At 35.1% G+C, this 12,374-nt stretch overlaps 1 protein-coding gene across 3 annotated transcripts in view; it reads right to left on the minus strand.

Moving 5' to 3' along the window:
- IGSF3 (immunoglobulin superfamily member 3) overlaps positions 1-12,374 on the minus strand; it is a 100,640-nt gene that overhangs the window by 44,964 nt on the left and 43,302 nt on the right. For all 3 annotated transcript variants that reach the window (XM_063305509.1, XM_063305510.1, XM_063305511.1), the window contains exon 4: positions 913-1,323. In XM_063305509.1, the coding sequence (XP_063161579.1) occupies positions 913-1,323 (411 nt within the window). The remainder of the gene's footprint in view (positions 1-912; positions 1,324-12,374) is intronic.

Genomic DNA, 12,374 nt, shown 5'->3' on the forward strand with positions numbered 1-12,374 from the left:
AATGGCTGCTGTTCTATTGTTTCTTGCATTCCCTTATACAAACATCTTTTTTGCCAACAGCTGCTGAAATGTCTCTTTTTGAAAGAGAGAGGGATCAATAGCCATATGATAATGAGACTATTTAAGCACATCCCAGGTAGTCTAAATCAACCAGTCTGTAACTAACTAATGGCCCAAAAGAACAGGAGTGTCTTTGATGCATCAAAGTTTAAGATGAATCATCCTACACCACTATAAGAAGTGTCTGGTTTGGTTTCAAGGTTTCACCTCCATGTATTAACTAAATGATTCAGCCAATAATCAATCAATCAATCAATCCATCTCTCACATACTCTCATACATACACACACACTCTCTTAAAAAGTGAAACTTGGAACCATTAAGTTCTAGTCCAATGGTTAAAATAATTACAGTTGCTATATATACAGTACATACACATACTGTATGTATATACAAGCATATATGTAGATTAACAAAATATTGAGAGATTGCCAAATCTCATTAGATTTAGGCATTGTTACCAAAACTCTTGTGAGAATCAGGACGGAAACCAACATTTATATTTGGCAATCTCATGAGATTCTAGCCATTTCAAATTTTAAAATAGGTATTTTTATTTAATTTTGGGTTCCTGCAGACTGCTTTCTTGGGAGACTTGTGCGCCATGGTACCCATAACTTCTACATTTCCAACCTCTGCTATATGTAGTAGCCCTCAAAAGCTTTTGGTAGTGATATAGTGGTCAACATAAAGGAGGTATGGGAAGTATCATTATAGCCTTTGAAACTCCTCCTAATAAAGCAAATTTCCACAGAAAACTATACTGTTCACCTTGAATCCCCTGATCCAAAAAGTGAAATCACAGAGCACATGCAAGGCTATGAAAGAGGTAAAAAATCTTGGCACACTAACCAGTTCCTTCCACATAGACCATGGTGCTCTCTGACCGCTTGCGAGTCACAGCATACCAAGTGCCATCAGGGTCCTGAATCCATTCAGCTGCCTCACAGTAAAACTCGCCCTCATCAGAGGACTGCAGATTGTAGATAGTAAGCTTAGACTGAGTCTCGCCCACTTTATCAAGCCGGACGTCTCCACTTGCGTGGCGTTGGGTGTATTCACTTCCTGCATGCAATACAAAATCCCTACTGAGAGAAATAACTTCTGCAAGAGGCTCATCTGCTTTCTGACGATACCAGGCAATGGAAATGTGGCTGTGCTTTTCAGTATTCTTGGTTATCTCACACTTTAGTTCCAGAGAATCATGCTGTACTTTCTTTAGAGTCTGTGTTTCTGAGGTCACTCGCAGGGAATCAGGAATAACTGCAGTGAAAAGATGAAAGAAAGGAATATAAATATTCATAGTAGTATTTATGCTCCTACAGATATTGCAGAATAGATCAAATAGAAATTAGACTTTACAAATAATAGGAAAGTACTTTTACTTTTACAGGATAGAAAGCAAAGCCGGGGGGGGGGGGTTCATATCCAACAGATTATGGACATTTATTTATCCAATTTTAGCCTGCCGCAATCAGTTGGCTCTTGGTGGGAATACATTTTTTTTTTCCTGATACAAAGCCTACACTTGGCCTTTCCATGGAAGACTGAGGGCCACACTCAAAAAATATTGGGGCCAGGACAAAAAAGTAGGTATGACCAAGACAAAAATTATCAGTCCTAATTTCATTTATATTTAAAATTAATTAGCAAATGAATATAGTTAAAATGATTATTCACAGGATAATTAATAAGCTGTCATATTAAACACTATAATTTGGTGACAAATTTTGGAGAAATATTTTGGGGTGCTGCATGTGGCCCCCAGGCATCAGGCTATGCATGTCTGAGATCCTTACTTCATTACCAAACATACAGAAATCTATAGTACGAATAGGAAAGGCTTCTGCTATATTTCTGAAGGCCAAGACTAACAGAACCGGATCGGATGGATTGCTACTTTGATTTAGCATACAGTAGCAATCTATCTGATCCGGTTCTGTTAGTCTTGGCCTTCAGAATTATAGCAGAAGCCTTTCCTATTCCTACTATAGATTTCTGTATGTATGATAATGAAGTAAGGATCTCAGACATGCACAGCCTGATACAGCAGCTTCTTATCACAAGCCCACTTAATTCCTCAGAAGAATTTCTCCAATTGTCACCTTTGGTTTACTTTCCAGATCAGATTATATCAGATCCGCCTCACCCATTCTTTTCCTTTCCCAGTTATTTCTTTTTAATTTCTTTTTTTTTTAATGCAATAAAAGTACATACTTTTAGAGATTTATTTTGTTATTTAAATTTCTTTTAAATTTCAGTATTGGTACTAGCTGCTCAGACCTTCCTAAATAATTATTCCTGGAGTGTGTATGTGTGTTCTTTGGCAGTACACTATCAGTAATCTTTGTCTATAAAAACTATGATTATCATTGTATTTTGTATTTTGTCCTTTCATAAATTAACAATATCTGCAAACAAAATTAAGGTATTGCACTCACAGGCAGTCTGTTTCTTGCAAGGATAAGAAATAAATGCATATTCCTTCAACTTAAGCAATTAACTTTAAAAGCAATATGTAAACACTTTTCCAAATGCTATGTTTTGTATTGCAACAACTTCAAAACACTCATTAATTTCTTGTGTCCAGCTGACATCCGTTAATAGATGGGATTTTTGCTGAGCAAATTATGATTTACAGATTACCAAGAAAGTAATAGGAAAATTACTTTTTCCTTAGCAATCGTATTCATCAGAGATAAGGGTAACCATATTTTTTCACTGTTATATTTTTCTATGGAAAGATATTATGTTTTATAATATAATGAATGGATACTTTACCAGTTATAATGAAGTTTCAGAGCTGTATGTAACTTTTTTCTTTTGGGGGACAGCTATCTATAAATTTTATATTCCATTTAAGCTTTCTATCAAATGTGGCAGGGCTGGCTTCATCCAGTATGTTTACCAGAAATAAGATCAGCTATATGAACAAAGGGCCTGTAACCACAATCAGGGAACTTGCTGTATGTATAGAGTGCTTATTCTACCATTTGCTGAAAGTGCAAATGTGGTACAAAGTTGCCATTATTTTATATTATTATTATTATTATTATTATTGTTATTGTTATTGTTATTATTATTCTGTTATTTAAACTAGTTAATGGAAGGAAAAGTATAGAAACATGCAATAGTATTAATGTAATATAATGTAATGTCAAAATTATTGATAAATACAAAAAAGGGAAAAAAGGAAAAAAAGCAAGATCCAATTCTGCCCTATATTGATGGCAACTATAATCCTACTCCCTGCCATGCATCAATAACAAACTTATGCTAAAAGTTTCAACATCTCAACTTTTGTGCTTACAATTTAAGTATTTGTAAATACTACATGATCTGTATTGGAATTTAACGTTTAAACATTCAAAATTTCATTTGAATTACATTTCCCTATTGTAAAAAGAAATCCTTTAAGATATTTACCCAGTATGTAAAATTTTGTTTACTAACATAAACTCAAATAAAGAATGCTAGATTTGATTCAGATAGAATTAGGGCATGAGAAACATTCTAAAATTTCTAGAAAGTCCAACGCATTCATGGAGAACAAAGAATTTTTCAATGAAATATAAATTAGATCCTAATCAATGAAAAAATGATAAAAATCTTTTCACAGTGATTAATATGCTATATGTATTTTAATACTTTGATTATATTTTGATCAAATAAAATTGTCTCCTAAATTAACTGGATAATTAAAAATGAAATCTAGTTCACTGCACATTGGCAAGTATTATCTTTGAAGAACTACATGAAAGAGGAGGATAGAGTCTTCTAAAAATGCAACATTGTGTTCATCTATTCTAAAGCCCACCTCCATGTCCTGCTGTACTGCCTCATCATGGTGGGGGGTGGGGGGAGGCTGTTCCTGGGATGGATAAGCAAAGAATACTGGGAGTGCATGCCAAAATGTATTCTCCCAGCAGGGTCACCCAAGGCATGAAGGTCATCCCAGCTGCCCATCTAAAGCAAGTAGGCCCCTATATTGGGTAGCAACGATATAGGAAGATGCGGGAGGCAGATAATCACTTTAGTGACAATAGAAAAGATATCAATTCATACTGTGCAGGACAAGGCAATGGTAAACCACTCCTGTATTTTTACCAAGAAAACCACATGGGTAGAAAGTACAAAATTCAAGGAGAAAATCTATTTATTTGGTCACTAGAAGTCAAAAATGACTTGATGGAACATAATGAATCAATTCTAAAGTACTTGTTTTGTTCTCAGAACTATTGTTTTTCCCATGCACAGTTTAAACCTGTTAAAACCTTATATTCTCATTTAGCAAGACACACTATTTTTCAGGCCTGATCCAAAAATTATTTTCATCTATTGGTCAACTCTAGGGTTGAATTAGATGATCATTTTGTTTTCAGAACATCAAATGTGTAACTCAGAAATAAAGCAATTATTCATGCAATATTTTTGCTTTGTCATCTGAATCCAAATATCCCCCACTCCCTACCTAAATTTGCTGTGAAAATCATGCAATTTAGCTCTTTAAGAAATGAGATTATTTATTTGTACAGACTAAGCAATTAGAAGGTAAAAGGCCCAAAGACCATGATCAGAAGCATTCGCTCCAACTAAATTCTAATGCCACATCACTACTGTAATTCTGCTATCTGCTTTTAGAAGTGCATTTTAAACTTTTTTTACAAGTTCAAAATTATTTTTAGGGGGCACACATATGCAGTTGGGGTGGGAAGCCATGGATAATATTCCAAGCTGCCTAGAAAAAAACAGAAGAAAAGATTGTTGTAATGGTTGAATTTCAGATGCCTCAAATGTTCACCAAAATTGAAGATACTCAAGTTTTAGAAGAATAGCTTTCCACTTTATACAGTAGGCATTGAAGTGTGGAAGAAAGCATATCAAATAGTTAGCACTCAATGACTGAGAAATTAGACTAGGCAAGGCCTATATTAAAAAAATATACCATTAATGGGCAGCACTTACTTATTGCTCATCAATTACCTAGTTAATTTTAGTAGCTATTTGTAATGAAACACAGCTTCTATGAGCACCTTATTATCTAGTTTTATAAAATTTTTCAAAAGAAAAATTTTTTGGCTTGTGGTTTTATCTAGCTCTTGTATGTTTTATAACATACACCATTTTCTACCATACACCATGGTATCCACCATTATGTTGAATCTTCCAATATAAAGCAAATAGTATGTCCCAAATGTGCTACTTAATAATATAATTTTAGAAATGGAACTACTCATCCTCCTTGTTTCTGGACATTATGTATGATTTTTCTGTTAACTCTTAATTTTTTAGATTTTTTTCTAAAGAATTTTTTTTTTCTATTTTAGAAAAAAAATCTAAAAACTTTTTTTTAGAAAAATTTTCAATTTGTCTTCCAAAATATTTGTCCTTAAACTTTTCCAAATTATGTTTCCTGTAATGTAACCACAGATGGATTAGATCTTAAATACTTACTGATTCTATCTTTTTTTATTGAATACTTTAAAGAAAATATATAAACAAATACAAGAGTACATGAAAAAAATAAAAGAATACGGATAAATAAACCAGGGATTTAAAAATGTTCTAGAGATCATAGCTTCCTAAAATAGTAATGCTTAGTTATGAATAGTTAAATATATTTATTATATCACCTTAAGGGACTAAGAATCACTACTGAATTTAAGTTGAAAATGAGTATCAAAAACAACAATCTATATAACACTAAAAAAATTATTATTTATTGTTTTTATGATTGAAAAAGGATTAAATAAGGAGCTGAAGAGATTTGTAATACCTAGAGGGAGGAGGGATAATGAGTTCGTTTATTTGAAAAGAAAGTTGGAAGTCACGTATTCTTTCTCGTTAATTTAACTAGTTTTCTTTCTTTCTTATTCTGTTTTGCTTTTTGTACTTTTTTCTTCTTTTTCTTTCACTTTTTTATTTATATTTTCTTTTTACTTATATAAAATTATTAATAAAAATTATATATTTATAAAAAAGAAATGTGTCAGATTTACTTTTAAGATAGGAAGTTATTCTAGACATCAAAGCATATTCCCACAACTTGATTAGTTATTCTTCCATTGAAGTGATCAGATGACCTTTCCAGTAAGAAGCATACAGAATCCTTGCAGCCGTTATCATATATAGAACTAATTCAGTATACTTTGAGGAGATATAGGGTTTAGTGAAGTTTAACAGGAATGTAATATAAAATTTGTTTCATACTAGTATAAATCATTTTCCAGAACTGTTGACTTCACAGTATAGTTGCCAATGATCTGACCAGCTTATTACATTTCCATATATTTTTTTGAAAATTGTTTATTATAGCAATAAAAACTGGATAATATACCAACAATAAAACATCTTATACCTATTTTCTCTAACTATAATATACAGAGTAGTTAGGAAGGCCTTAAGTTACCTATTGTAACATCTTTAAAAGGACACAATATAAACTGAGAGAATAGCTTGTTGAATGCTATTAATCACGGCATTCTTTTCTAATCTAACTTTAACTTAAAAGAAAGAACACTACCAGTATTTATCTGGACTTCCAGAATGCTTTCTCATTCTATAACTAGGGTGTCAAAGATTAGAAAATCGTTTGTAACTAGAGGTAAAAGAATAGAATGAAAAGAATAGCAATTATGCATTGGTGGGTCACAGTGAATCATGTAGATCTTTGCTACAAATTAAATTCACTAGAAATTTCCCCAAAAATAATATTTCTCACATTCCAAAGGGGAAAGACAGATAGACAGATATTCTGTTATATATATATATTCATTCTTAATTCTAGGGAATTCTAGGGATAGTAAGAAATTCATTTAATTCACATTGTGATATGAATTAATCCAACTGGTTAAACAACCACACCAAAGTCAATAGATCCATGTCGAGTTGGAAGGATGTGTTCAGTATTATAATTTAGGCCTCCATTCTAGGCCCTGTGCTACTCAATATGTTTATAAATGACTTGGACAAGGGATTAAGAAATATTACCACATTTAAGACAACATAAGGCCTATATTAAAATATAGAAAATATTAACTTAGAGAATAGTATTAAGATCTTAGAGGATCATGACAAGCTGGAAGAATGAGAAGAAAACAGCAAGATAAATTTCAACAGAGGCAAATGAAATTTCCTACATTTGTGTAGGAAAAATCAAAGACATGAGTATAGGACTGTGATGGGCACCACACTGGGCAACAATAAATTTGAAAAGGATCTGGGTGGTTTGGTAGATCACAAGCTGAACATATGCCAGCAGTGAGTTACAGCTGCAAAATAAACAAATGCAACTACCCTCATTCAGTGACTGCTCAAACTTATGACAGTGCTGAACAAGTGATACTTACGACTGGTCCTCATACTGTCAATCGCAGCATCCCGCAATCACCATTTGCAAACTTCTTTGCTGGCTTCCTACAAGCAAAGTCAATGAGGAAGCTGGCAGGAGGCTGCAAATGACGGCCACATGACATCTGCAATTAATGACCCACAGTGATTCGCTTAAGAATAGCCACTGGAAGTGCTGGAATTTCTGTTGCTAAGTGGCATGGTCACATGATGTCACATTTTATGGCTGTGTTGCTTAGTGACAGAAATTCAAGTCCCAATTACCATTGTTAAGTGAGGACTACCTGTAGATTTTGATTGAATATCAGGAAAAATGTCTTAACAGTAAGAGCTATGCCATCAATGGAACAGACTGCCTTGGGAGGTGGTGCATGATCCTTCACCCGAGGTATTTGAGAGTCTGGATGGCCATCTGTCAGGGATATTGTAGTGGATTCCTTCACTGAGCAAGAAATTAGATGATTCCAAAGTCCCTTCTAATTCTTACATTCTACGAATTCACAGTTAACAATCATATATGTGAGTGTCAGTGTGGTACAATGGTTAAAGGCACCATGCTAGAAACCAGAAGCCTGTGAACTCCCTTAGGCACAAAACCAGCTGGGTTACCTTAAGCCAGTTACAGTAATCTCTCTTAGCCCTAGGAAGAAGGCAATGGCAAATCACTTCCAAAAATATTGCCAAGAAAACTGCAGGGACTTTTCCAGGCAGTTGACAGGAGTCAATATTTATTTATTTAATAAATTTGTATAGCTGTCCATCTCAACAAATGACTCTGTGCTGTGAACAATATTACAAAGAAAGAGGACAGCAATTGCAACAACAAATATAAAAATTAAAATATATAGCAGCTGAGAAAATGTCATATCCTATAATCACTAATACAACCAAGAAACGGGGCCCTACACAGAACCAGGCCTTTAGGGCCTTATGAAAGGCCAGCAGGGTCAGGACTAACCTGATCTCCAGAGGAAGAATGCGGGCACTATGGCAGAAAAGGTTCACATTCTTGGGCCTGCCAACCAATGTTCCTTAGCTGATGGACCTACACAACATCACCCCACAGCATACAGTGGTGCTTAAAAGTTTGTGAACCCTTTTGAATTTTCAATATCTCTGCATAAATATGACCTAAAACCTGATCTGTTCTCTGCATAAGTCCTAAAACCAGATAAAGGGAACCCAATTAAACAAATGAGTCAAAAACATTATACTTGTTCATTGATTTACTGAGGAAAATGATCCATAGTACATATTTGTATGTGGCAAATATTGCAATATGATGAAACCTTCAATTTTCTGGAGTTTATTATGTATTTTGCAATTTGAACTGTTTGTCCCCAAAGCCTTTAATAGGGAAAAGTGCTAAATTATTTTTTTGTATATTATTGTATTTTAGTATTAGATTTTTATCTTGCCGTTGTATTTGGTCAACTCAAGGTGGATACATACCTAATGCTGCCACCTCCTATTTTTCCCACAACAATCATGTGAGGTCGGGTTGGGCTGAGAGACAGAGTGATTCATCCAAAGTTATCCAGCCAATTCTTATGCCTAAGGGACGACTAGAACTCAAGGTCTCACGGTTTCTAGCTCAGCACCTTAACTACTAATCACACTAGCTTGAAAAAAATGTATATGTACAGAAATGTTCATGCAGGCTTCTTTTAAAAAGGAAAAAGAGATATTCAAATGGGTCAAAGCAAACTGAAAAACAAGAAACTGAGTGAAACCAATCAACAAATCTGCCTATCTCTTCTTCCAATTTGCAGTCTCCGGGGATTCACCATAACAAACAGCCAGGCCCAAGATGCCTTTCTAACAGTAATGCTGTAATGTCACTTTCAGTGGAACTGGCAGGAAAACCAATGCTGCAATCAGAATTAATTCTACCATGGAAGCAAGATGACATTGCTGTTCCCTCTCTGCTTAGATGAGTATCAGTCCTGCATCACAGAAGAACAAAAGTCAACACTGAGCACACTGACACAGATGCACACAAAACCAAAGACTCAGGTGAAATGATGTATCAGAAAAGCCACAATAATCACTATTTACATTTAAAGTCTAACAAGACAGATGATGAAAATAAAGTCTTGCATGTATATTTAAATGAGTATACAGACAGGAAACAAAGATCCCTGAAACAGTGATACCTCTACTTAAAAGAATTTCTTAAAAGGAGTGCACTTTAAAGATTAACGATTTGTTAAGGCTAATTAACAACTTTTCTCATTAATTTCTTATCCTTGCTGTTGTAGTAAATTATAAATGAAATGGAAGTTCATTCATTTTGCATGTTAGTTGCAATAAAAACTTATATGAATTATTTCAATACATAATAGACTAAGCATAAATGCTTCAAGAACATGGGACAATTGCTTTAAGTAGCTGTTCAGCTGCTTCACTGATTTATGCTTTTTTAACATTGATAATCTGCTAAATTATGCTATATATAATTTGTTGACAGGTACTTCCTGACTTGGATTTTACTTTTTAAATCAGCATATTCATTGTTATAGCAATTTTAACAAATTTTGGGAACTACAAGCCTGTAAGAGATATTTTATAGGATTCTAAAAACATCATGAAGAAGTGTGAGACTAGACTGAAGCTGCCATAACCTAAAGAGAAAAGTAGGCAGAGAGGACAAAAGCCAGGAATCTTGTCTAAAAGATCCCTTCAGGGGAAGTAGACAAGAAGCAAGTTCTAAGGAAATGGAAATGTCACCTGAGTGACAAAGGAAACTGGGCCTGAGCAAATGGGCCTACAAATGGATCCCACCGAAGGAGATCAAAGGAAACCCCCACCCCAATCCCATCAACAAAACAAGGACTTTTGGGGATAAAAGGGGTCTCAGAGCCCGCCCATTCCTTGAGTCATTTTTGGATCCAGACTTGGCGGCTTCCATCCCTCTGGCTAGCGGCTGGCAGCCTACTGAGAAGGACGTGGGTAAGTGTGGATAAGCATGTGTGTATATGTGTGTGCTTGTGAGAAAGAGCAAATGTATCTTGCAACCAGTAAAGTTTTGCTGTTACTTTAAATTCACTGGGTCTCTGTGTATTACAAAGAACCTGTTGTGCATCAGTGTAAGGTTGACAGTTATTTGTGTGTGTCCCTAATTTCTTCCTGGCTGTTGACCAGGGCTGTCTTGTCTGCTCAAGCCGCACATATCTGGAAAATCAGGTAGAAAGCAAGGGGGGCTGACAAGGTCCGCATGCCTCAACAGGCTGCGAGTGTGCAAGTGAGTGACCATAAGCCGAACCTGGGAGCTTGTGTGTGTAACAGAAGCATGAAGATTAAAAATCAAAATAAGAAATATAAAAATATAAAAATCAAAACAAAATTAATAAAGTTAGAATAATATGCTCTATAAGGCATACATTTTAAGATTGGCAGTAGAACTTATCCCTTTTGATTAGTAGAAAATTTCAGCTTCCTTTCAGACACTAGAGGGACGCGGTGGTGCTGCGGGTTAAACCGCTGAGCTGCCGATCAGAAGGTCGGCGGTTCGAAACCGCGCGGCAGGGTGAGCTCCCGTTGCTCGTCCCAGCTCCTGCTCACCTAGCAGTTCGAAAACATGCAAATGTGAGTAGATCAATAGGTACCGCTTCGGCGGGAAGGTAACGGCGTTCCGAGTCGTCATGCTGGCCACATGACCCGGAAGTGTCTATGACAACGCCGGCTCCAAGGCTTAGAAACGGAGATGAGCACCGCCCCCTAGAGTCGGATTCGACTGGACTTTACGTCAAGGGAAACCTTTACCTTTACCTTTAGACACTATGGGGTTCCAATTTTTAAGAGGAAAAGAAACAGAGGAATGCTGACACTGTTTAAGCTCCTTTTAATCTATTACTGAAATTCATTCTTCCACTATAAGGAGCTGGTAGGCTCTGACCCTGTAAGATACCAGGAGTTAAAATGTCTTAGGGTAGCTTTAGGAAACAGCTGGTGTACATTCCCTTTTTATGGCCTCAGAATCCCCTTTGAAGTACAGGGAGCAAAAAAAAACAAACCCAAACAACTTGGTGGTGGGGAATTTTAAGAGACAAGATGAGTACTTTAAACCTTCAATCATTCAGCTGCCTCCCATTAGACCTACTTAGTAGCCTGGCCTCATTCATTTTGAGTGAGTGATTCTGGATATGCCAGGGGAAGACCACTAAAGCTCTCCACCAAGTGGAAGTTCTATATCAGGTCCTTAGAGTAATTAGATATAGAGAATTAACTTAGGAGAAGGCTGATTTCCTGCTTTCTCATACTCTTTCTAAAATTAAATTAAATTAAATGCACACATGGTTTTGTGCTAGCCACTGATACAGCAGATCTACAGTATGTTTAAACAAATTGATTTCATCTAATCTAACACACAACCATCTGTTTCCAGGAATGTTTATAATGCATTATATTCTGAATCCAGCCTGAAAAACTGGCTTCTTAACTTCCTAGAAATGTTACTGAAATATAAAAATAGAGAATATATAAAAATATAAGAAAGAAGAAACTTGAGTAATACTTGAACAAGAGTTGGTTTTTTTTTTCTTTAATGGTAGCTTGACTTTCTTTCAACTACCTCTTGTTTAAACAGTTAAACTGTTTAAACTCAATAATTCCTGAATCAAAAGTCAGTGACATAATATTGCTGCTTTTTAACAAAAAATTCAGTTAGTTTTCTGAATTATAGAAAACAATATTTATAGCAGAGATTGTTTAATGTATAGTAAGAGTGGAATGAATTTTGCAGTTATTGTTCCTGGGGGAGAGGAACCTTTTTATCTTTTTTTCTTTATTTTTATGAAATGAGGTGTAATTCACAATTATTTCTATTGTTCTTATAAATGATACCAGAATACTCCATATTTACTAGATTTACAATGAAGACTAAAATGAAGTTTTGTTGGCTGCTGCAGAATGATACCACTGATCTGTCCTCTGATTATAATAGCATCCTAGTTTGTGTTTAC

The sequence above is a fragment of the Candoia aspera genome, chromosome 5 (genome assembly GCF_035149785.1).
Source record: "Candoia aspera isolate rCanAsp1 chromosome 5, rCanAsp1.hap2, whole genome shotgun sequence".
In the NCBI taxonomy this organism is placed as follows: domain Eukaryota; kingdom Metazoa; phylum Chordata; class Lepidosauria; order Squamata; family Boidae; genus Candoia; species Candoia aspera.